We start from the raw sequence: 26,143 nt of genomic DNA, 5'->3' as shown, positions 1-26,143 counted from the left end.
TCAATTGGAAATAAAATACAAGTAATAACATTTGTAGAGTTGTTACGTACATAGTAACTTGCTAAAATGGTTCATCTACCAGTAGAAGTACTTAAGAGAGGAGAAAGTAACTTCTTTTTAGATTTCTAAACCCAATTGCAATTCAAAAAGCATATGAGCCACTGATTCTAATAGAAGGCATCCTGTCTCTTGAAATGATGTCTTTTCTTGGATCATGTAAGCAGGATCCAATTTTCAAATTCCTCTCCAGGAGAAGGAGCCAACCTGACCTCAAAGTCAGTTTTGCCTGGGAGCTTAAAAATTACATTTTTTATTTTTTATTTTCCTTTACTTTTTCTCACTCTCTTTTGTCTTTCAGTCTGTCATTTTGACAGAGAATTAAACCCAGAAATATGGAAGATTGCCTTTTTTATTATTTTCATCCCAATGGAATGCTGGGAAAATATTGCAAGAAGGCTCAGGAGTTCTTTTGCCTGCCTATTAGCAGGATAACTGCCTGAAAATAAAACTGGACACAAATTTTGTATGATGCAAAAAAAAGGGGGAAATTTAAAATGAGCCAGATTGGGTTTGAAAATGGGTTAGATTGAGCTAAAGCTGTCAAGATTATTTATTAATTGTATTTATTAAATTTATATGCTGCCCATCTCCCCTACAAGGTAATTTTAGGTGACTTAAAAATTATTGAATTGTTTAAATAAAAATCCTCAGTGCATCCTTATGGGAGAAATGAATAGTAACTCAGAATGCTGCACTGTGCTGTATGTGGGGCTATGTAACTTGTTTAATATATACATGGACATTACATTTGTGCCTGATACTTGGAAGAAAGGATGCAGTTAGTTTGAGAAGGTTTTGGCGGAATTCTGATTTGAAGGATACAAAGGACCACAAAAACAAAACATGGAGAGTTTGTGTACAGTTTTATGTCAGGTAGGAGTGTATTGCTTTTTTTTTTTGCTTTTCATCACATCGATGGCCATATAAATGTATGATAAACTAATTAGGTTTAGCCTCTACGTTGGTTCCGTCCCAGGCGCCTGATGGACCCTGAGAGGTTCCTGACGGAGCTTGGGCCATTCCCTGAGGATCTGGCCCGCGGCACGACTGAGGAACTAGTTGCGGCCTGGGAACAGGCCGCGGCTGGGGCCTTGGACCGTGTCGTGCCTTTGCGGCCTCTGACCCGGCGCAGATCTCGACCGGCCCCTTGGTTCTCCGAGGGGCTGAGAGAGATGAAACGCCGGAGAAGACGCCTAGAGAGCACTTGGAGGTCCAGTCGTTCCGAAGCTGACCGGACACTAGTTAGGTCCTATTCCAGGACCTACCTAGTGGCAATGAGGGAGGCGAGGCGTTCCTACGCCTCCACCCTCATTGCGTCGGCAGATAACCGCCCGGCCGCCCTGTTTCGGGTGACCCGCTCCCTCCTTCATCAGGAGGTGCGGGATGACCCGTTACAGGGACGTGCCGAGGAGTTTAGTGGTTATCTATACGACAAAATCGCTCAGCTCCGGGATGGTCTGGACCGAAATTGGGATGATCCAAGCGAGGGAGAGGAGGCACGTCTTGTTGAGCCTGTTTGGGATGGGTTTGACCCTGTGGCTCCCGAGGACGTGGACAGGTTGTTGGGGAGGCTCCGCCGCACTACATGTTTATTGGATCCGTGTCCTTCCTGGCTGGTGCTGGCTACTCAGGAGGTGACACGAGGCTGGCTCCAGAGGATTATAAATGCTTCTTTGTTGGAAGGGGTTTTCCCTGCCGCCTTGAAAGAGGCGGTGGTGAGACCCCTCCTTAAGAAGCCCTCTTTGGACCCGGCTATTTTGGGAAACTATCGGCCAGTCTCCAACCTTCGCTTTGTTGCGAAGGTTGTAGAGAGTGCTGTGGCGTCAGCTACCCCAATACCTGGAAGAATCCGTCTATCTAGACCCGTTCCAGTCCGGCTTCCGACCCGGTTACAGCACGGAGACAGCTTTGGTCGCATTGGTGGATGATCTCTGGAGGGCCAGGGACAGGGGTTATTCCTCTGCCCTGGTCCTATTAGATCTCTCAGCGGCTTTTGATACCATCGACCATGGTATCTTGCTGCGCCGGCTGGGGGGATTGGGAGTGGGAGGCACCGTTTATCGGTGGTTCTCCTCCTATCTCTCCGACCGGTCGCAGACGGTGTTGGCAGGGGGGCAGAGGTCGACCGTGAGGGCCCTCACTTGTGGGGTGCCGCAGGGGTCGATTCTCTCGCCCCTTCTGTTCAACATCTACATGAAGCCGTTGGGTGAGATCATCAGTGGCTTTGGGGTGAAGTACCATCAGTACGCTGATGACACTCAGTTGTACTTCTCCACCCCAGGTAACCCCAATGAAGTTGTCGAAGTGCTGTCCCGGTGCTTGGAAGCCGTACGGGTCTGGATGGGGAGAAACAGGCTCAAGCTCAATCCCTCCAAGACGGAGTGGCTGTGGATGCCGGCATCTCGATTCAGTCAGCTGCAGCTGCAGCTGACTGTTGGAGGCGAGTTATTGGCCCCAAAGGATAGGGTGCGCAACTTAGGTGTCCTCCTGGATGAGCGGCTGTCGTTTGAAGATCATTTGACGGCCGTCTCCAGGGGGGCCTTCCACCAGGTTCGCCTGGTTCGGCAGTTGCGCCCCTTCCTTGATCGGGATGCCTTGTGCACAGTCACTCATGCACTCGTTACCTCTCGCTTGGATTATTGTAATGCTCTCTACATGGTGCGCCCGAAGGCTTCAGCTAGTCCAGAATGCAGCTGCGGGTGATAGAGGAGGGTCTCGTCCCTCCCATGTAACACCCCTCCTGCGCAGACTGCACTGGCTACCTGTCGCTTTTCGGGTGCACTTTAAGGTTTTGGTTATGACCTTTAAAGCGCTCCATGGCTTAGGGCCTGGGTACTTACGGGACCGCCTACTGTTACCATATGCCTCCCACCGACCCGTACGCTCTCACAGAGAGGGACTTCTCAGGGTGCCGTCCGCCAAGCAATGTCGGCTGGCGGCCCCAGGAAGGTCCTTCTCTGTGGGGCTCACACTCTGGAACGAACTTCCCGGGTTTCGCCAAATACCTGACCTTGGACCTTTCGCCGCGAACTGAAGACGCATCTTTTTATTCGCTGGGCTGGCTTAAATTTCTGGATTGTATAGTTTTATTATTAATTTTAAACGGGGTTTTAATTTTTATATATTTTAAAATTTTAGGCAAGTATAATAAGTTTTTTAATTCTGCATTTTATAGGTTATTGTCTAGTCTGTTTTTATTTGCCTGTACACCGCCCTGAGTCCTTCGGGAGAAGGGCGGTATAAAAATCTAATAAATGAAATGAATGAAATGAAATTATGGATTGCTTTCTGCAAGTGTGAAGGATAGTTGCTCAAGGCAATATGATTGCAGTAAAACATGCATGAAAAGAAATGGAATACTTGGCAAATGGTTCCTTATTGAGGTGGGAATAAGATAAGCATATATGACATCTCCTTGGTTGTTTGTTATATTTAGGGATAGATATTTAAGAAATGCCAATAATGAAATTGAGAGTGTGTTAATTGAGATATAAAACGTTATGTCCTTCTATATGCAGGTAATGCTGTGATTTTGGTTGAGAATCATAATGTTTGTTGTGAATGTTAGATAGATGTGTGATGCAGTTGCAGTGAGAATAAGAACTTGAAAATATAATAAAAGACCAAGATAAATTACTCTTTACAGGAAAACTGGAGGCAAGAAAAATTAGATATATAAGATATTCTTTTATTATTAAAGATGAAGAAATCAGGAAATTTTAGGACAGAGTTGTATTGATAGAAAGATAGTAAATAGTATGTGCTCTTTTGTGAGGAATAGATGTTTATTGAAAGAAGCAAAAGAATATGTTTCTGCTTGCTCTATAGCCATGATGCGAACCTATGGCATGCATGCCAGAGGTGGCACACAGAGCCCTCTCTGTGGGCATGTGCGCTGTCACCAGCTGGTCTTCACTTGAGGACCAGCTGGCCGGAGCAACGGAACCGGAAGAGAGCAGCTGTCTGGCGTGCATGCGCCGACGGAACCTGGAACATGTGCACTGGCCAGCTGCTCTCTTTTGGCACACGCACACGCTTCGGTTTCGGCACTCGGTGCCAAAAAGGTTAACCATCACTGCTCTATAACGTGGAAGTGAAATTGTCTGGACACCTTATATTAGATAACAAAATCTGGAAGACTTGTGTTACAAAGGGTCTCTACCTAGCTATCAACTCTGTAGCTGTTTTCTTGTTTAAAACCTTTAAACCTAGAGCAAGCGTCTGATCTGAATGTTCTCTGTCAAAAGCAAAAAATATATTATTGTCAAATTCTGTTGCATTGAATTGGAATCATTTTTAATATGGTGAAAACCACTGTGATATCTATTGCAGGATCTGTAGTTATCATCAAAAATATGAATTCCCAACACCCTTCCCAATATCTTTATGAAATAAAGCAGTGTTTCTCAATCTTGGTGACTTTATCTTATTGTACACTTCAACTCCTGTGCTGTGCTATGCTGGCTGGGGAATTCTGGGAGTTGAAGTGTACAATAAGATAAAGTCACCAAGGTTGAGAAACACTGGTATAAAAAGTAAGGCAGCCATGGCAATTTTAGATCATTCATTCTGTAGCTTATCCAATTACTACACTCATTCTCCAAGGACCTTTCCAGGCTACAAAAATGATAATTTCTCAACAGTAACAATTATATCAAATGTTGCCATGCAAAGACATCTGTGCCGTTAGAATATTAATTTTCAGAAGGGTCTTGTTAACCATTGTTATCAGTGCAAGCATAGAGGTATCTTCATTTATCCTCACATAGGCAGTTTACCTGTATAATCACAGTTACACGAATTTACACCTGACCATTTAGTGCAGTGGTTCCCAACCTTTTCTTGTTTGAGGCACAACCTTTTCTTGTTTGAGGCACCCTTGGAAAGCCTTTCAAAAGTTCCCGGCACCCTTATAAGGAAATAGATATTTAAAATCTCCGTAGCTCAAAAGTTCCCGGCACCCTCAAAAGATCTCACGGCACCCCTTAGTGCCGCGGCACACTGGTTGGGAACCACTGATTTAGTGGCTTTGTGACTGTGATTTTCCTGTCTATTTGGAAAACAGTACTCTTTTCCCCACCCATAGACTATTATCTTTTGGGAATGATCCTGGGCAGGAAAACTAATACGGATTTTTGGTGGAATGTAGGAGAGGGACCCAGAAGAAAGCTGTCAGTGTTTGCATAGCAACAGGTAACTTGTTTTTAGCTTGTCATGATTCCTGCTTAGATGCTGTGACTTAGGTATAATTTCATTTTTGCTTCCTTCAGCAGGCACTTCTTTTTTACACAGAAAACTCATAAATTCATTACTCTCTCTTCTACTAGAAATATTCCCTAAGATAGTAGATACTTCTGTGTTGATGCACAGAGCACGTTAAAATCTACTTCCCGCTGAAGCAATCTCCAGGATTTGGAGAGAGCTCACTGTCTACAAAGGGTGTCTCATGATGTTTGGGACTCCACAGAAGGTAGACATACCAGGGGTGAAATGCTCCCGGATTGGACCGGATCGCGCGATCCGGTAGCAATGGCGGCTGCTGGTTCGGAGGACCAGTAGCAAAAATCCCTGGCCCTGCCCCACCTGCTGAGCCGCACCATCTGCAAAGGTTTTTTTTTTTTTTACTTTTAAAAGCCGGTTTTGCTTCAGCCGAAACAGGCCTTTAAAAGTAAAAAAAAAGCCTCAGCAGAACCTTATTTGTACTCTTACTTGTAGAAAACATGTTTTCTACAAGTAAAAGTAGAGATTCTAAGGCACTTGCCTGATTACTGATGAACGCATGGCCACAGCCTGAAAGCAGTTTCAGTTTCAGGCAGACAGAATCAATCGCTCAGCTAATCTATTTCCTCAGTGATCAACTGGCTGGCTTTGCTGGCTGAGGAACTCTGGGATTTAAAGTCCACAATAAAATAAAATAAAATAATAAAATAAAATATTTGTGCAGCTTTCTGAGATTTGGTGTGTTTCTGTAGTGTTTCACTCTAACTACATAAACACACAAAATCTCAGAAAGCTGTATGTGGCATATTGTGTGTGTGTGTGTGTGTGTGTGTTGTGTGTGTGTAAAGTGTGAAAGTTGGTTTTTGAGCTTTTTGTGGCTATGTGAAGTGTAAAGTGCAGCTGCTTTTACATTGTGTGTGAGTCAGTTGTGTTGTGTGTGTGTGTAAAGTGTGAAAGTTGGTTTTTGGTACCTCTTATTGTTTTTTTATACTTTGTTTATTATTTTTATTATTTATTGTTATTGGCCACACCCACCAAGCCATCTGGCCACCAAGCCATGCCCACTAATTAAGCCACGCCCACTGAACCGGGAGGGAAAATTTTTAGATTTCACCCCTGAGACATGCCATATATTTTCTTGATGCAAGGACTCTATGTCTTTCCTGTTTAGCTTCAAGCTCTTCCTGCAGGTTACTAATTCTAATAGAGAACAAGAGTGCACATCTGGATTACATAAAAATCCAGCTTGTTAAGGGTTTATGCAGAGTGAATTTATAAGAGGCAAATGGGTAACTCACAATTGACCCAATAAACTCTAGAACTTCTATCTTTTTCTAATAGATTCCCTTGATCTATTGTTTCGGTCTCAGACCTTTTCAGTCAGAAGGAGCATCACTATAGTTATCTTAGATATTTAAATGTTAGAGCTTGAACTTAAGTTTGAGTGTAGCTCAATAATTATTCAGCCTTTTGGCTTTGGAGTGTGTTTCCACCATTTGGATATATGAATTTATTTGAGCAGCTTTCACTGGACTAGATAGATAGATAAATAGATAGAGGAAGGGAGGGAGGAGAGAGAGAGAGAGAGAATTACTTGTTTGTTTTCTTCAGTTTTGGCACTAATGCAAGTTCAATACTGTGTCTTTAGACTACTCTGCTGTCTACAAGGACCCATCAAGGGAGCTTCAAACCTGAAATTACTTGTAGTTCATAGGATTTCTTCTTGAGAAGTCTGTTGGGCTTGATCTTCTTTTGAGCCACTTCATTTATTTTTAGATATCCTGGAACATAATTTGCTGTAAGACCATTCGATTATAATTGCCTTAATTTAGCCCAAACATTCAGCAGGACCTGCAAACAAATTTTCTTAAAAATTGCAACCCACAAATAGATCACCTGTAACAGTTGCAGGAAACTGCCATTTTTAGTTGTATTCAGTATCTATTCAGCACTATGACTCAGTGCTCTAGAGCAATTATTTTTAACCAGGGGGTTGTAAGATATTTCAAGGAGCCACAGATAAAAACATATAATAGGGGGCTACATGCTGAGGGTACCATAGAAAAGTGACAATAGATAATCCCTGATTTAAAACCACAATTAGGACTGTAATTGTAGTCATTGATTGAAGCAATTATTAAGAGGATTGCCTACATGATTACATCACTCAACAACCACAATTCTGGCACTCCCAGTTGCTGTTGTTAAATAATCTCTTGGATCATTAAGCAAAAAAGAATTAAAATTAATTTCCCCATTCTTTGCTGAAGGGAACTGCTCTGGCAGTGTCTGCCCCATCTGGTCCCTTAGGAAAGAAAGGCTCTCGACTCCATTTGGTAAAAGCAAAAGGTACTTTTACAAAAGGTGTTAGTTGCAGTAAAGTCAAGCCAGCTTTACATACACCAGAGTTCTCAAGATACAAAAAAGGTTCACACACAGCCCATACCCCCCATCCCCTGACCAGTCTGTTTCCAACCAACCAGAGCTCCCCAAGATGTTTTGAGAAAGCTGAGATGTTTGGAGGTAATTCGCATATTTCTCAGGGTGCCTGGTCATGGGATGCTGGTACAAACAGAATCCAGATACTCTGGTCTTTATCACCTGTCATTTCCCCCCTCCTGATTTCCCATCACATACACACACAGCTTTATTGCCCTTTATCCTCCCCGTCCCTCCAGCCTTTGATGGCAGGATGCCTGTGAGTCGCCAGGCCAAATCACACAGAGCTGACATTCTGCCCCCCTTGATAGAAATTAGCAAACAGTTCAGTTTCTTTGGGTTGGTCATGCAATTTTTAAAGCAGTTTTGGGGCTTTAATATATTGGGAGCCAACTGGTTCAGTTTCTGAGGGGGGATAGGTCTTTCCAGAATACCAAGTACTGGATTCCCCCACCCCCACCCCTGATACATAGGAGAATTCAAAATCTTTGACTTCAGAGTGCTGCTCTCCTTTGATCATAATGGGGTTGGGAGGTTGTTGCAATCTGGGATGCAAAGAAGATACGATTTCTGGTTTCAATAGGCTACAATGAAATACCAGGTGTACACGTCTGAGCATTTTTGGCAACTCAAGTTCTACTGTTACTGGTTTAATAATCCTTTTAATGGGGAAAGGTCCAGTGTATTTCGTCCCCAATTTTTTGGATGATTGTGTAGATTGTAAGAATTTGGTAGACAGATAAACCTTGTCTCCCACTTTAAAGTCCTTTGGCGTAATGCACTTTTTATCAGCCTGTTTTTGATACGCTTTCCTAGTTTCATCCAAAGCTTTTCTCACCACTGGACTGCAGTGTTCTGTAACTGAGCAACCCAGTATTTCAGTGATGTAGTTAATGAAGTGGCCTGAAGTAATTTATGGATAGATACAAAGTCTTGTCCTGTGGCCACTTTAAATGGAGTGAATCTGGTGCTGCTGTGCACTGAGTTATTGTAGGTGACCTCTGTGAAAGGGAGGAGGCTGTCCAATTGTCCTGCTGGTAATGTAACACCTGACTTACTGTTCCAGGATGCCATTGGTTTTTTCACAGCCCCCATTAGTACTTGGATGATGCAAGGAGCTGAGCCCATAAGTGTCCCCAAAAGTTTTAGTAACTCCTGCCAAGATCACAAAATGAATTGGACTGCGCGAATTGAGATTATTCTTTCTGGAGCACCATGCAGCTGGTTGATATGCTGCATGAATAATTTAGCCAAAATGCATGCAGAGGAAACTTTTTGATATGGTGTAACATGTACTTGCTTGTAAACCAAATCGGTTATCATGCAAATTACCATATTACCTGAGCTTTCGGGCAATTCTAAGACAGTCCATAGATATCTCTTTCCATGGGGTTTTAAGTACTGCTACTGGCTGGAGAAGCCCAGGTATTTTCCCTTGTCACCTCTTGGCAGAGGCACAAGTGGGGCAGCTAGCCACACAGGTCTCTCTATCCTTTTTCAGTGATGGCCATCAAAATTGCCACTTGATTAGGTGCAGGGTTTTTACAATGCCAAAATGCCCTGACATTTTTTAATCATAGCTTTTTTGTAGAACCATTAATTGTTGGCTTTGTAGGACATATAGTTTGGCTCCCACCCAAGCTAGACCATCTTGCATTGTGTATTCCCCTTATAGATTTGGAACCATTTATCCTCCTCCAAAGCTGCCTTCAGGGCACCCTTTAAATCATCAGCTAGTTGGTTTTCATTTTGGCTTGTGCCTGGGTGGTGACTGGGGCTGCCAATTTTCTGGAGGGGATGACTGGTTTAATTACCTCCAGCTTTGAACTATTGCATTGCAGCAGCCTGGATAAAGCATTTGCTAGAAAGTTTCTCCTCCCAGGGAAGTACCATAATGTGAAGTTGAATTGTTTAAAGTACTGGGCCCACTGTGCCTGTTTGGGCAATAGTCTCAGGGGGAGGGGGGACTTCAGGGCTTCTAAGTTTTTATAGTCTTTCCATATTTTCCCTCCTTCTAGAAAATGCATCCAAATTAGGAGCACCCAGCACATTATATAGGCTTCCTTTTCCCAGACTGCCCATCTCTGCTCGTCTCATTTGGCTTTTAAGAAGTGTAGGCGCATGGCTATAGGACCTCTTGCTCGTTTTCCTGTTGAAGCGTTGAGCCCACCACATCATCACTGGCATCAGCTTGAATGATAAAAGGGGTGTTGGGGTCTGGGTGTTTCAGCATTGGCTCCGCTGCAAACAGACACTTAAGCTGTTCAAATGCAATCTGGCATTCCATAGTCCATTTAAGTAGCTGGTTGGGTTTGGGTTTCCCTTCCCCTTTTGTCTTTAGTACCATAGATTAGTGATGGAAGGCTATCTGGGCAAACAAAGGGATGAATTGGCAGTAAAAGTTCACAAATCCCAGAAAGCTTTGTAGTTGCTTTCAGGCGTGGGGAGCAGCCCACTCTAGTACTGCACACACCTTTTTGGGTCCATCTCTTCCCCTCGTGGGAAATGTGGTAGTCCAGATAATCAATTTTATTCTGGTAGAATTTGCATTTGCACAGCTTGGCATATAGTTTGGCCACTCAAAGCTTCTTGAGAACAGCTCTGACTAATTTCACAATGAGATATTTGGAGGCAATCCATATATTTCTCAGGGTGCCGGGCCATGGGATGCTGGTACAAGCAGAATCTGATTGCTCTGGTCTTTATCATCTGTCATTCCCCTTTCCCGATTTCCCATCACATATACACACACAGCTTTATTGCCCTTTCATCCTAACCCCACTCCCTTGAAGCCTTTGATGGCAGGATGCCTGTGAGGCAACAAGCCGAATGCTGGAATGGAATTGGGATCTTCAATATCTGGGTTACCTTTAGCCAACCTGCCAAAAGAGTTAATCTCCTCTCCATGTCTGAAGAAGTGCTGAAACAGGTCTCTGATCTTCTGCATCTGACCTAGTATTGTGGCCGGCCAACTGCCAGCAGAGCTGGCAGAAGATTCAGATGATGAGGAAGTTGGGAAGAACTTGGGCCATTTCTGGATCCTGAGAAAGGCTCTGATGGATGCTCAGCATCGGACTCAGAGATAGAGCCAGGGCCATCTGGCATTTCCCAGCCACCAGAGAGGCAGCTACCTTTGGAGCCAAAGATGAGTGAGGAGGAACAACAGCTGGGGCCTGTTTCAGATGCGCATATGCGCAGAGCAGATAGGAGAGGTGAACAATGGAGGACAAGGAGTCAACTCAGGGAAGAAAAACAAACTTGGATGCTGAATGGTTCCTCCCTGGCTGGGGAATAAATAGAAAGAAAGGGGAGTGGTGGAGATAGCAGACAAGCGTTTGCATTTCTGGAAATTTTGCTCATTGTGTTTCCTGCGACAAATACCTCCTTGCCAGAACTTAGGTTTGTTTATTTGAACTGACTTAATTTGCAGCCTTTCAGCTGCGAGCTCACGATCTTGCAATTATTGTAATAAGCTGATAAAGGCTATTGCTTCAGTTAACTCCTTACAGGACTCTTGACTGGACTTTGTGGGTGAATGCATTTAATTCACAAGGTGTAAATAAAGCGTGGTTTTTCTTTGCGAGGAGTCTGTTTCTTGCTTCTGCAAAGTCAAAACACTTTGGTTTCTGCAACCTTTCAGAGGAATTTCCTTCTGTAAAAGTAAAAAGTTGAGGTTATTATCTTATTTTACTGCACCAAAGGAGTTGGAAGTCAATGACTTGGTTTTTTTTTTCTTCTTCTTTTCTGCACTTTTCCCTCCCCTATTTTTCCTATTATTTGTTTTTGTATTTTTATATTTTATACTATAAACTAATAAAAAGAGAAAAATAGAGATGCTTGAAGCCATTGTAATATATTTTTCACAGGTCCTTCAAAGCATTGATTCTTGAGGTCCTCTATTGATTTTTCAAGCCAACGATTACTTAGCTATCTCAAAACTACTATAAGTTTCTGTAGATCCTTTAATACGTGCTTTAAGTCATTCCTGAATACCTAGATGGGGTGGTTTAGTCCTTCTCCTAGTTTATAAAATATTTCAACTCATTTTTTGTAATCTTGTTTAGATACTTCAGGACCTTCCTTGTCCAGATTTGCAATGAATCTCAAAACCATTTTTCTAAAACTGGTTTAGGTTTGGTAGAAGATGAGAGGCTTTCCAATTCTTGAAATTATTGTAATGTATCAGGTGGTGGAGGCTGTGGAAAAGAGAATTGTTCAGCTAAGATCACATCAAATACCTGTACAATTAGCACAGGGACCCCCCAAGGCTGTGTGCTCTCCCCACTTCTCTTCTCTCTGTATACCAATGACTGCATCTCCAATGATCCATTTGTTAAGCTACTGAAGTTCGCAGATGACACAACAGTGATTGGTCTCATTCGAGACAATGACGAATCCGCATATAGACGAGAGGTCAAACGACTAGCCTTGTGGTGCAACCAAAACAATCTGGAACTGAACACACTCAAAACCGTAGAAATGGTGGTAGACTTTAGGAAAAACCCTTCCATACTTCCACCTCTCACAATACTTGACAACACAGTATCAACAGTAGAAACCTTCAAATTTCTGGGTTCTATCATATCGCAAGATATCAAATGGACAGCCAACATCAAAAACATCATTAAAAAAGGACAACAAAGAATGTTCTTTCTGCGCCAACTCAGTAAGCTCAAACTGCCCAAGGAGCTGCTGATCCAATTCTACAGAGGAATTATTGAGTCTGTCATTTGCACCTCTATAACTGTCTGGTTCGGTTCTGCAACCCAACAAGAAAAACACAGACTTCAGAGGATAATTAGAACTGCAGAAAAAATAATTGCTACCAACTTGCCTTCCATTGAGGACCTGTATACTGCACGAATCAAGAAGAGGGCCGTGAAAATATTTGCAGATCCCTCGCATCCTGGACATAAACTGTTTCAACTCCTACCCTCAAAACGACGCTATAGAGCACTGCACACCAGAACAACTAGACACAAGAACAGTTTTTTCCCAAAGGCCATCACTCTGCTAAACAAATAATCCCCTCAACACTGTCAGACTATTTACTGAATCTGCACTACTATTAATCGTTTCATAGTTCCCATCACCAATCTCTTTCCACTTATAACTGTATGACTATAACTTGTTGCTGGCATTCCTTATGATTTATATTGATATATTGATCATCAATTGTGTTGTAAATGTTGTACCTTGATGAACGTATCTTTTCTTTTATGTACACTGAGAGCATATGCACCAAGACAAATTCCTTGTGTGTCCAATCACACTTGGCCAATAAAATTCTATTCTATTCTATTCTAAATTTTACATCTGCTGGTGCATCTGTTATATCCAGTTTTAGTCGCCACAATATAAAAAGATGTTGAGAGTCTGAAAAGAGTGCAGAGAAGAACAACAAAGGTGATTAGGGGGACTGGTGCTTTACGGGCTGTAAAGTTGCCTTTCCAAGGCCATTGTAACTTCAATTGTGGTTAAGCAACCAGTTGTATGTTGAGAACTACTACCATATTTTGTAGGTTGAAGACTACTACTGTATTATACTAAAACACTATTGTCATGGTTCCAAGTAATGCTCCCAATTAATTCAAGACTGAAGCCTTGGCTTCCTAAAAAGTCTGGTTTATTGGGTACATCATATCGGCTTGGTCAAATGTGACACCAACACTGAATAATTTCCACATTTTTGGTATAATTAAAGAATAGATACTAGCCACTCCCCCCCCCCCACAGATCACATTAATCAATTAAGCAGGTGATGAACTTCTTAGAACTTCCTCCTACTGTTGCTGGCCACGTTGATCTGGCCTTGGTTCTCAGGAACTATATCATTATTGTGTCTCGCATATTGGAGGAAAACATTCTACATTCCACAAGTGTCCCCCCACCCCAAGTATGGCAAATAAGAAATGAAGCAAGAAAAATTATCTCTTCAGCTAGAGTTGTTTCAAGAGTTGACAATTGGCTCCCCTTATTTGGAAACGAGCATCTATAAGATATGAATCACAAACAGAAATTAAATTCCTTTTAGTCACACACACACCCAATCCATTAACGGTTTGGGATTTTGAAGGTCCTTGTCATGGAATTTCTTTACTAGCCAGTCTGCTTTCATGTTGGTGGTCTTAACCCAGGCGGCCTCTGCCAAGGGATATCCTTTCTATTGCAATAATATTGTAACTTTCCCTTGTACAGCGTACAGTCTAAAATCTCCTTTACTTCATAATAGGTCTCTCCTTCTACCATTATGGGCTTTGGTGCCACTGAAGCTATTGGTCTCAGTTCAGAACTGACTACTGGTTTTAACAAGTTATTATGGAAAACCAGATGCATCTTCCCCAAAAGGTGGTAGAGTTTTAGTTCCATGGTAACTGGATTGATTACTTTTATGATGGGAAATAGTCTCAAAAACTTAGGACCTAGTTTTTTGCAAGGCAATTTTAGCCTTAAGTACTTATTGGAGAGATAAACCTTCTCCCCCACCTGGAAGGGCTTTTGCAGGGCCTGCTTATTATCAGCCTGCTAGTTGCAGGCTTTGTTGCGTTTGTCAGTGCTTGCCTTATGTTCTCCTATGCATTCTGTAATGAGTCAGCCCACTCTGTTAGACCTCCCTCTTCTATTAAAAAGAGGGAGGCTCCTGGGTGTATTCTGCCATGATGACGAAGTCAACCCTGTTGTGACCACCTTGAAGGAGGTAAACCCCGTGCTACTGTGCACTGCATTATTTATACCACTTTAGCAAAAGGCAGTAGTTCTGCCCAATTAGTCTGCAGGTAGTTGACATTAGCACCTTAGGTTAGTGGTGTTAGTGTGTTCTGCTGCCCCATTGGTACTCAGATGAAAAGCCAAACTAAGCCCCTGGAAGGACCCAAATAACTTTAAGAACTCCCTCCAGAACTTAGCCATGAATTGAACCCCACCCCCCACCCCGATCTGAAATAATTCTACGTGGAACCCCATGCGATCAGTAGATATGCCTCAGGAAAACTTCATCAGTTTGTGGGTGGATGATAGTCTGGGACAGGCAATGAAATGAGCCTGCTTGGAAAATAGATTGATTGCTGTCCAAATCACTGTATTTCCTCCACTTTATGGCAGCTCGACTATGAAATCCATTGCAATCTCTTCCAAGGGCTGGGTGGGCTCAGCTACTTGCTGTAGCAACCTGGGGGACTTCCCCATTCTCTTTTTCATCGTTGCATAGGTTGCACAACTCTTTACAAAGCTCTCAATGTCCTTTTCATCTCTAGCCACCAAAACTGCCTCCTAGCCAGGTGCAAGGTTTTCAGGAATCCAAAGTGCCCAACCTGTCTGGCATCATAGCTCCGTTGTAGGACCTATATACACAGACTGTTAGGAACATACAGTTTAGTTCCCTTCCTAGCTAGTCTGTCCCTGATGGTCAATGGGTGCTCCTTGAACTGGGGTTGCTTTGTAACTCGGTTTTGAGTTTCTGGGTCAGTTCCTCCCCTGATGTGATGAATCATTGCGCGGTTCATCACGTAGTCACCTGGGCCACTTTCTGGGGTAAGGGAATAATTGCATTGACCACCTCCTCCTGACTGCTCTTGTACTGGGGCATTCTCAAGAGGGCATCAGCCAGGAATTTTTTTTCCCTCAGGAGATATTTTAGGAGGAAGTTAAATTGGTTGAAATACTGCGCTCACCGATCTTGCTTTGGTGAGAGTTTTCAAGGAGTTCTAAATGCCTCCAAATTTTTATGGTCAGTAAATACTTTGAACATACATTACTCTCTTTTAGGAGGTGGTACCAGGGCAATAATGCCCACCGGACCGCAAAAGTCTTCTTTTCCTGTACAGCCCAGTGCCTCTCTGTGTCAGTGTGTTTTTGGCAGTGTAGGCGCATGGTTGCAGGTTCCCCTCCTCATTCCTCTAGAGGAAGACAGCTCCTATGGCTACATCACTGAAATCGGCCTGGACCAAAAAGGCCTTCTCGGGATTGGGGTGCTTCAGAACTGGTTCCTTTGCAAATAGCCTCTTTAGAGTTTCAAATTCCTGTTGGCATTCCATCGTCCATTGGAGCAGTTAGCTCGGCCCTGTTTTCCCTGTTTTCAGCAGTTCTGTGATCGGCAAGGATGGGATGGGATGAATTGCCTATAGAAGTTAGCAAACCCTAAGAAGTTTTGTAACTGTTTATGGGTTCAAGGGGCCTGCCATTCTAAGGTGGCTTTCACTTTCCCTGGGTCCATTTTCACCCCTTCACTTGATACTCGATAGCCCAGATAGTCCAGCCAGGTGTGGTAGAATTTGCAATTGGACGGCTTAGTATATAGGTTTGCTTCCAGAAGCTTCTTGAGGACTTGGTGGACTAGTTTGATGTGCTCTTCCATTGTCTCGGTGAAGATGAGAATGTCATTTAGGTAAACTAGGACCCCCTTATACAAGTGTGCATGCAGCACCTCATCGATCAGCTGTGTTGATCAGCTGCCGGGGCCCCTTGTAGTCCTAACAGCATCACTTTGAACTGAAAGTTTCCCAGCGGGCAGTTAAACGTTGTCTTCCATTCGTCCCCCTCTCTGATTCTGATGCAATACTATGGTTCCCTCAAATCTAACTTGGTAAATGTTTTCCTTGGCTAGGTGAGCCAGCATGTTCTCATGAGGGGGAGGGGGTACATGTTCTCCACGCAAACCCCATTGCGTGCATAATCTCATTGTTTCATCTTCTCCTTAAACAGGGCTGGGGCTGCCATGCAGGATTTAGCCAGCTGGATGAAGCCCCTGGCTAGGTTCTTGTCGATATACTCCCTCAGCTCTCCTTGGAGGTCATGGAGTACATCTTGGGCTTGGGTAGTTTTGCCCCGGCAGGATCTCAATTGCACAGTCTGTGGGCCAGTGAAGGGATAGCACATTGCATGCTTCTTCCCCAAACATGTCCGGCAGGTCCTGGTATTCTCGTTAGCCGATTGGACCCAGCCCTTGAATGTTCAGGGACCTTGGCTCCCATCCCTTATGGAGAGGCTTGCACATCATGTGGGGGAGGGGAGGAGCATCTTTCCAACCTCAGTTTCCTGATTCTCCCTTCCCACCATATCATTAGGCCCCACTTGTTCAGCTAGGCTAGTCCCAGGATCACAGCTTCTGTTATTTTTGGGACAATCATGAATTGGATCATTTCCCAGTGCAGACCCGTCTCCAACTTCATGGGCTCGGTCAAATGGGTTACTGGGGACCCACCTATTAGTGAGCCATCGACTTGTTCAAACCTCATGGCTCTGGATAGCCTCCTCACCTGAATTCCCAGTCTCAGCACTATGGGTAGGCTTATTAAACATTGGGTGTAGCCTGAGTCTACTAGGGCCTCAAACTCCCTCTGAGCTCCTGTTTTGGGTGCTGTGATTCTCAAGTAGCCATTCCCTCTGCTTTAATTCCTGTATCTCCCCCTCCACCTGTTGGGCTTTTGCCTCATCTTCGAATCCCACACTCAGCTCCCCTAGGAACCTTCCAGCATCTCTCAGCTCAGGATTGTCCTCATTATGGAAGATAACTACCCATTCTGCTGCTTCCCCTTCAAGCTTAGCAGTTATTGTGCTCACCATTGATCTCTGGGTCAAGTAGGCAAACAGTAGTGATCTAGGTGCCTCAGGTTGTCAAGGAAAATTGCCAGCCGGTTGGGATTCTCATTAAACGTGACGGTCAGGGGAGGAGGTTCCATGTAGTGGGGTGACGGTAGCCAGTATCCCGAATGCCACCCAGGCCCCAGGAGTGACGGGAGCTTGATACCACCTGGGTCCATGGGGGAGGGGCTGCAGTGGCTGCCTAGCTGGGCCGGTTGCTCCTACTGGCTGCTGGGGCCAGGACTCAACCTTGTTGCTGCTGCTGGCAAGAACCAAAAACTTCTCCAGTGGCTTGTCCCCACTGTTGCAGCTCCCTGCTGCGCTGAAGTGGCTTGCTTCAGGCTTTTCCCTCCTACCATCAGTCAAAAATTAGGGCTGGTGAGGGAGAATCTGACAGGGGGACTTGGGCCCCATCATTCCAGAAGTGGCTGGGCAGCTTGGTGGATCACTTCCTCCATTACCTCCACTCGGTTCTCAGGTTTCCCACCCCGGATGCCTGTGCTCCCTCAGCTGCTCTACCGAAGAGCTCTGAAGCGCGTTCAAGTATTTCCACTCTCTCAGCTCATCCCAGTCTACCACTCTCCTTTCTCTCCACTGCATGGGTTGGGCCCCCATGTACATGGACACCACCACAGGGAGCTCAATTTGCGCTGCTCCCGGCGTTCTCCTCCACCAGAATTCATCTGTCGCGAGGTAGAGGCTTCTCCAATTGCTGCTTCTTCCCACACCTCTGTCAGGTTGGACTTCCTCACTCACTTGGGCTCCCGCTTGCATCATCACCAGTTCCTCAACTGGCTTGCCGGTGGCCTCCTTCCCCTTTTTCTCAGCCATCTCTTCCTAAGGCTTTCCCTCCCCCCACCAAAAAAAAAAAGTGACCGGGCAGAGGGCCAGGGCTCAGGAGTCCCAGGATTTTGACAAGTTTAAGGATTGTTGGTTTAATGTCATTGTTCTGAATAATGCTTCCAATCAATTCAAGCCTTGGCTTCCTCAAAAATCTGGTTTATTGAGTACGTCATATTGGCATGGTCAAAGGCGAAAGCAACACTGAATAATTCCTGTGTTTTTGGTATAATTAAAGAATAGATACTTGCCATTGCCCGTGTGTCACAGGTCATGTCAGCCAATCAAGCAGGTGATGAATTTCTCAGCTCTCCCACCTGCCATTGCTGGAGCAGGTTGATCTGGCCTTGGTTCAGGAGCCTTATCGTTGTTATGTCTGGCACATTGGAGGAAAACATTCTACATTCCATAAATCTTTCCCCCCACCCCCAAGCATGGCAACTAAGAAACAAAGCAAGAAAAGTTACGGCTTTAGCTAGAGTTGTTTTGAGAATTGACAGGCTATCTTGTTGACATTAGAAAAAATAGCCATTAATGTCTGTATTTGGTAATGGTGCCTTAAGGGGCCACAGGGGAAAAATAAGATCAAAAGATGGTTACAGGAGAAAAAAATGGTTGGGAAACACTGCTCTAAAAGGAGTTCTTTAGCCAACAAATTTTATCATCATATTTTGTAAAATAAGTAAAATCTTTAACTCTGTTTCTTAATATCTTATCAGAAATCTTATAAGAGGAAGACTGGAGAAGACTGTCTCAAAATACTATTTTTTTTAATATAAATTTTTTATTTCCATTTTCCAACATCATATTTATGTACAATCTGTTATCCATCTTTAATCATTAATTTTTATTTATTGCTGATTCGGGCCTGCCCGATTGCCACTTCCTTTCTTCACAACCTCTCTCTACCCTCTACTATTTTCCCCTCCTTCATCTCCTTCACTTTACTACTTCCTCTCCTCCTTCTCCACTCCTCCCTTCTTCCACCCTCTCTAACCTTCTTATTCCCCTTCTCCTTCTCAACTCTTTCCTACCTACTTTCTTCCCTCCTTCTACTCCTCTCTCCTTTTCTTTCTGAAATGGCAGTCGGGCAGCCCCAATATCATTTCAAATTTTAATTTCATATCTTCAATCATTACTGTACATTAATAACCAATCCATGTATCATTTCCCCCCCTCTCCCCCCTCCTCCCCCTCCCCCCCCGGACTTCCCAGAGCAAATACTGGGTATTATGACTAACAATCACAAGCTAAAGTATACAAAATATACATAAACTCCCACCCCTCTCTAAAACTTTAAATCCCTTCACAATAAAAATAAAGAGATAAGAAAGAATAATAAAAAAGAAAAGGAACAATACCAATACAATCTTCCCTTCACATATTGCTTCTTCTTACAGTCCATTTTTAAAATTAGTCCATCTTCTCAAATTCAGATTTTTTCCACTTGTATATTCCTTCAAATTTCATAAAGTCCATTTCTTACATTACAGTCCATCTTCTCGAGCTCAAATTTTCATCACTTATATATTTCTTCAATTGTCATAACATTTAATGTCCGATCTTCCAATATTACTCCATCAGTCATTACGAATAAAGTCTCTCAGATACAATATTTCCAACTTAACTTCATAACTTTTACTGTCTATAAACGTATCAATTAAAACGAATAATCATTTAAGTTACATCCAAAATATAACAGTAAACAATTAACATCATTACCCACAATATTATCTAAATTCATAAATTTTACTTTCCATCCTTCACAATTAAATAGTATCATCCCATAGGTTTATATCTTACAAATAACAAAACCTATAATTTATATCCTAAACAAATCAATTCTAAAAATTAACCATAAACATCATATTCACATCTTAAACATTCCTCCCCTCTCCTATTCTATTTCCCATCATCTCCAAACCAGTTAACTTAGCATCTAACAACAAAGGATTCCCACTCTTTGAAACATTAATATAGAAATGTCTTGCTTTCATAACTGTATTAAGAAAATACTTTCTACCTCTAAAATTCACTGACAAACCCATTGGAACTTCCCATCTAAAATATATCTGATGTTTCTTAAACTCATCCACTAAAAAGGCAAATTCTCTTCTCTTTCTTAACATTTTAGGAGGAATTTCCTTCATCATTTTTATATCTTGTCCCAATATTTGAAATTTATTTTTATAAAAGGCTTGCAAAATTTCATACCTAACCTTTTTAGATGTAAAATAAATAACCACATCCCTCGGTAATTTATTTTGTCTTGCCCACCAAGAATTAACACTATAAATTCTTTTAATATTAATTTCAAAATCTTCTGGCTCCACACCCTTTATCTGAGCAAAAGCTTGCATAAAAATCTCTTTTAAATTTTCCTTCCTACTTTCCCTCAATCCCCTCACTCGTATAGCATATTCCATTAATCTATATTGCAATATTACTCTTTCTTCATCTGCCCTATCTACCTTTGCCTGTATATCTTCCATCTTATTACCTAAGTTCCAATTGTTTTGATTCTTTTGAATTTCCTCTATTTTCCTTTGCAACTCTAAATTAACTTTATTAACTTCTGCCAAACTATCCTCCATCTGAATACAAGACCATAATATTTGCGAAATTGCATCTTTTACTATTTTCATTTCCCTCTTCTGCTCTTCCACCACTTCCTTAAAATCCAACATCTCTTTCTCTATTTCATCAAATTTTTGATCTATTTCTGAAAAACGAGTCTCCAGAAACTCCTGTAAAAAATTTCTTAATTCCTCTTTGATTTCTTCTTTTAATTTTCGTATCTGAGCTGAAGAAATTTCAAAGTTTTTAGTGACTTTTGGTACTATTAGCTTAAAAGCCATTTTTTAAAATATAAAACCTACCCATTAACAGAGGACAAAAAGGGGTTAAAAGGGAAAGATACAAAAAACTTTTCTTCTAAATCGACTATAAACCCAAAGAAGAAAAAATATAAATCATAAAATTCTCATTTCTTCCATTTAGTCAGTATCTTCTTGTATATCTCCTAATTCCACACTAGCTGTTAATAAGCATTTTCTTAACTTTCGTTTCCAATACACACATCGCCATTTGCTCGCATTCCACAAAACGCAATTTGCTTTCTTCTATCTTCGCAACAAATGTATCCTCTATTACGGGCTTGCAGTCTTCTTACAAGCAAATGCTAGAACTCCAGTTTCTGCTCTGGCCGCGTTACAATCCATCACAAATCAATTTCTGCCGCGGAGATTGGACGCTACGTTTTTTTCTTGCCAAAAGGCAGATGCCCTCAGAGTCTGGAGCTTCTTTCAGGCTCTGGAAGGAGCAATCCCTCAAGCCCCCAGAAACTTTTCTGGGGCTTCTCTAGGTGGCTCAACTTCAGCCTGAATGCTCATCTCTCCCTTTTTGCCTGAGGGAGAGATTTACAAGCTGCCGGACAGCTAAATTACGCTGTCCTGGCAGCTCTACAGACTACGGGGTTAGCAGTCTAAAAAAGACTGCCATCAACGAAGCGGAGCCAAACCAGAAGTCGTCTCAAAATACTATTGATGTATCAGGAGGAAATCCAAGTAGCATCTTTTGTGTGTGCTACTTTAGAACATAAAGTAACACTGATGAGTTTGGGTAATGAAATGTCTGTAAGAAAACAGCCAAGCTCAGACAACACCAATGACCCCTCAAAAGTCTTCTCTTTCCATAATTTGCAAAAAGTGTATTATTATTTTGGTATTCAGATCAATGCCTGGAGGTATGATTTGAGATCATTTTATTAACCATTATTTTGTTTACAGTTCAAGCATACAATTAAAAATAGGAATTAATGAGTTTTGAAGTGACAATGAAGAAAAAGAAAGCACTGTACAAAAAATAATTGAGGTTTTAATAGACTCATTGCTTGTAAATAAGTGAAGTTAAAGGAACAAATGTAATTACTTCTGCATTATCTTTCCTAAAAGATGGGAAATATAATTTTGATTCCTTCTAAATCGTATATAAATGTAAAGAAATGTAAACTATATAACACTTGAGTGTACATATTTTCAAATACTTTGTAATTGTTTTTCAGCTGACATAGCTCAAAGATATAGGATAAGTAAATATCCAACCTTGAAGTTGTTTCGGAATGGAATGATGATGAAGAGAGAGTATCGAGGTCAGAGATCAGTGACAGCAATAGCAGATTATATCCGGCAGCAGAAAAGCAATCCAATTAGAGAAGTACTAAGCTTGGAAGAAATTAACTCTCTTGATGTGAGTTTGTGTATATATATATATATATATATATAAATATATGTTGATTGCCATATATAAATTGGAAAATCCATGTTGGCTGCTTAGCAAGTTACATTCATTTTCTCATTTAGTGAAGACTGTTTAGAAGTCTTATAACCACTATTATAATATTTTTAAATATTTTTAATATTTTAAACTTTTAAAATATTTTTAAATTAATGTTAATTTTAATATCTTCCTTGTAGCATTTCAAATATTGCAGAACAATTTTGGTTATGTGATCTACATTGCTGTGAAAGCAAACTTATTATTAGTCATATAATTTCTAGTGCTAAATTTTCTAAATGATTATAGTCATGGATGTGGACAGCCACCATCCAAAGTGGACAAGGGACTGGATTAAGCCAGAGATGAGCTAGATTTAAGTCTACCATCAACAATAAAAGATAACATTGAGTCAATCACTCCCTATCCATCCACTTTATCTCCTCTCCCATGGAGAGAAAATAAAAGTATTAAATATGCCATACAAACAGTCGTTATAATCTATCATGGACTCCTGTAAATGAAAACAAATCTTGAAGTTTATGTGTGTTTCAAGCCCAAGAATATATTTGGATAGACATTTATCTACTGTTGTATAAATTCTGTAATCACTGTTCTTCATAAATGGAAATAGGTGATATCTTCTACACAGGCATATGTAAAACATTATTTCAATGAAAATATAGGTTCTTAATAAAAATGGATATAATAACTATTATTAATAAGATTAATACCTTCAAGATTGTCTGCACATTTTTTTCTTTGTTGCAAGGGTATACATGAGATCCTGGAGTATGGTTTTATTCTAATGTTACATTTGATTCTAATAGACATCATCTGTTTGTTTAAAGATCTATAGCATTTATGAAAATATTAATTTCTTTAAAGGGTGAGTTAGAATATTATCATGTATGTTTTATGTGTTACAGCGCAATAAGAGAAACATTATTGGCTATTTTGAACAAAAAGATTCTGATAATTACAGGAACTTTGAAAGAGTAGCAAATGTTTTGCATGATGACTGTGTCTTCCTAGCTGCATTTGGGTAAGATTTTTAAATGTAAGAAGTGATTGCAATAGGTTAATTAACAGTGTATTAGTTATTGAAAATATAACTTTTAACCTTATAAATTAACACATGATTCCAAAATGTTTTACATTTGCATCCTTTCTTTAACCCTATAAAAGCTATTTTAAAATATATATTTTTTAAATTTGGTCTTGAAACTACTCTCTCCATAAAACAGCAGCGCTATTACTGTTATTTGTATCTTCCTTATACACATTCAATCTTCAGAAATCAGCCTAGGGGCAGAGAATTACAGAAATTGAGAAGCTCCTATGTTTGTAGTAGCATAGTGGTTAGAATGCAGCACTCAGGCTAACTCATTGCTCACTGCAGAAGTTTGATTCTGACCAGCTCAAGGTTGACTCAGCCTTCCAGCCTTCTGAGGACAGTAAAATGAAGACCCAAATTATTGGAGGCAATATGCTGACTCTTTAAACTGCTTTAGAGTAGGCTGTAAAGCACTGTGAAGCAGTATATAAGTCTACATGTCATTGCTATGTTTTCATATAGGAAAGTTTTAAACTATTTGCTGGTCTGCTCAGGACAGCTAGCACTTAGAATGATAATCAAATTAGGGTGTATTGTTTGAATAAATATATCCTCGTGCAGGGCAGAAAAAAAATTAAAACCAAACAGTTTTGTTTTTGCCTTTGCTAATAAATAATGGCTAAAATAAATGACACTTTAGCATGATATCTGGGTTGAGCCAATGACTAAAGATGTGTTGCTATTCCAGTATTTATTTTCTTATTTCATATCCTAGAATAGTAAGATCAAAATTATTTTAATCCTTAGGTCTGTTTCCAAACCAGAAAGATTTAGTGGGGACAACATAATATATAAGCCAACAGGGGTAAGTTTGATTTTCCCCTCTACCTATTAAATTTGATGAAATGTTTAAAATTAGTCCAAATCCATAAAATTATGCATACAGGTACTCCTCAACTTATGACCACAGTTGAGCCCAGAATTTATGTTTCACCCCATTTTATGACTTTTCTTACACATTTGTTAAGTGTATCACTGCATTTGTTAAATTAGAAACACAGTTTTTAAGTAAATTTGGTTTTCCCATTGACTTTGCTTGTCAGAAGGTTGCAAAAGATGATCACATGACTCCAGGACACTGCAATCGTCATAAATATGAGTCAGTTGTCAAACATTCAAATGTAAATCACATGACCCTGGGGATGATGCAATAGTCATAAATGTGAAAAATGGTCATAAGTCATATTTTTCAGTGCCGTTGTAACTTTGAACGGTCACTAAGTGAACTGTTGTAAGTTGAGGACTACCTGTATATGATAGTAGTAATTGTATTTCATTCTTCTAGAAATACAGGTTTAACTTGCTCAAGATAGGTAGCATTAACCAGGCTCCCAATAATTATTTATTGTTTATATTTCATTTATATTACTTCTTGATCTCTATACTTCATGGCTTTCTGCATCTATCTAAAGAATCACAAGAAAGGTCTTTATTACAGTGTGGAGCAATAGTTTTTACTGAAGTAGTCTCTTGTTTTTTTATATCTTTTTTATTTTTTACTTCATTTCTAATTATTTCTTATTTTTATTATTTTATTAAAAGGTATTTTTCAGTGTGTTTTTTAAATCTTGGGGTACTGTATGGCTTTGTGTATTTAGGAAATACACTAATTAAGACAATACAGTTACCCATATAATAGAATGCTCTGGTCTTATCTGCTTACAGATAAAAGATCTGTTTTTAGTGGATACTTGCAGCATTTCCAGATTACTAAACTGAACAGCTCTGCTTTTCCTTGTGGGACATTGTCACTATATCAGACAATTTATTTAAAGTAGAACATGGCTTGTTACAATTTCATTCTAAATCAATTTATAACTCTGGTTTTGAACTGTAAATTGTATTATGACATCTTTGGTCCTAATGATTGGATCCTAGAACGTAAAACTGATATTAGAGTTTTGGAGTCTAAGAACTTTATCATATTCTGTAATTAGACAAAGTTCTTAGATTAAGAGAATAGATCTAATTCCAAAAAGAAAACTCCAAAGAGTTATATTACTAATCCTTGAAGCATTCACTATATAGTAGGTTATGACATCACAGCATAAGGGATTGAGGTTTTTTTTTTTTTTTTTTTTTTTTTTGTTCAAAAAGTTTTTATTGGTCAAAAAAGGTTTATACAAATACATATCAGGTATGGTAAATTTTCATTTTTCTTATACAAGATAAGAATTTTACTCAAATTTTTTAACACATACAACAGCCATATGGCAAGCAGGTGACACGAAGTAGCTAAGTTTACAAATCTTACATACGCAATAAAGAAGGGTCAAGAATAAACAGAATATCGTACAAAAGAGAATAAGGAAAACCAACACAATACCAAATATCTTTATCACTTCCTAGTTTTGGATCTCAGAACTCTGGGTTCAGCCTGACCCAACTCCAGGGCCGCAACAGCGGCAGCCGCCTCCGCCCCATGGTCTATAACGTCTCCTTCTTCAATTCCTGGGTCATCTGATTCCAGGAGGGCTTTGTGTTCCTCCACGTAGGCCGTAGCCTCCGCAATTGTACTAATTTTTTCGTAATGCCCTCCCGGAAAATCATCAATCCTCTGGCACCAGCCATCTGAAGCCTACTCCCTTCTGGTACAATTTGCTTGACAAAAAG

At 40.9% G+C, this 26,143-nt stretch overlaps 1 protein-coding gene across 3 annotated transcripts in view; it reads left to right on the top strand.

Moving 5' to 3' along the window:
• The window catches only part of ERP44 (endoplasmic reticulum protein 44), an 80,419-nt gene that overhangs the window by 32,097 nt on the left and 22,179 nt on the right, over nt 1-26,143 (top strand). For 2 of the 3 annotated variants that reach the window (XM_058180652.1, XM_058180650.1), the window contains 3 exons: nt 22,202-22,386; nt 23,343-23,458; nt 24,278-24,335. In XM_058180652.1, coding sequence (XP_058036635.1) covers nt 22,202-22,386; nt 23,343-23,458; nt 24,278-24,335 — 359 coding nt within the window. The remainder of the gene's footprint in view (nt 1-22,201; nt 22,387-23,342; nt 23,459-24,277; nt 24,336-26,143) is intronic. The other variant, XM_058180651.1, reaches the window with a different exon arrangement.

Source organism: Ahaetulla prasina, chromosome 4, assembly GCF_028640845.1.
Source record: "Ahaetulla prasina isolate Xishuangbanna chromosome 4, ASM2864084v1, whole genome shotgun sequence".
Taxonomy (NCBI): Eukaryota; Metazoa; Chordata; class Lepidosauria; order Squamata; family Colubridae; genus Ahaetulla; species Ahaetulla prasina.
The sequence above is the reverse complement of the archived record's forward strand: the minus strand, read 5'-3'. Positions and strand labels throughout refer to the sequence as shown.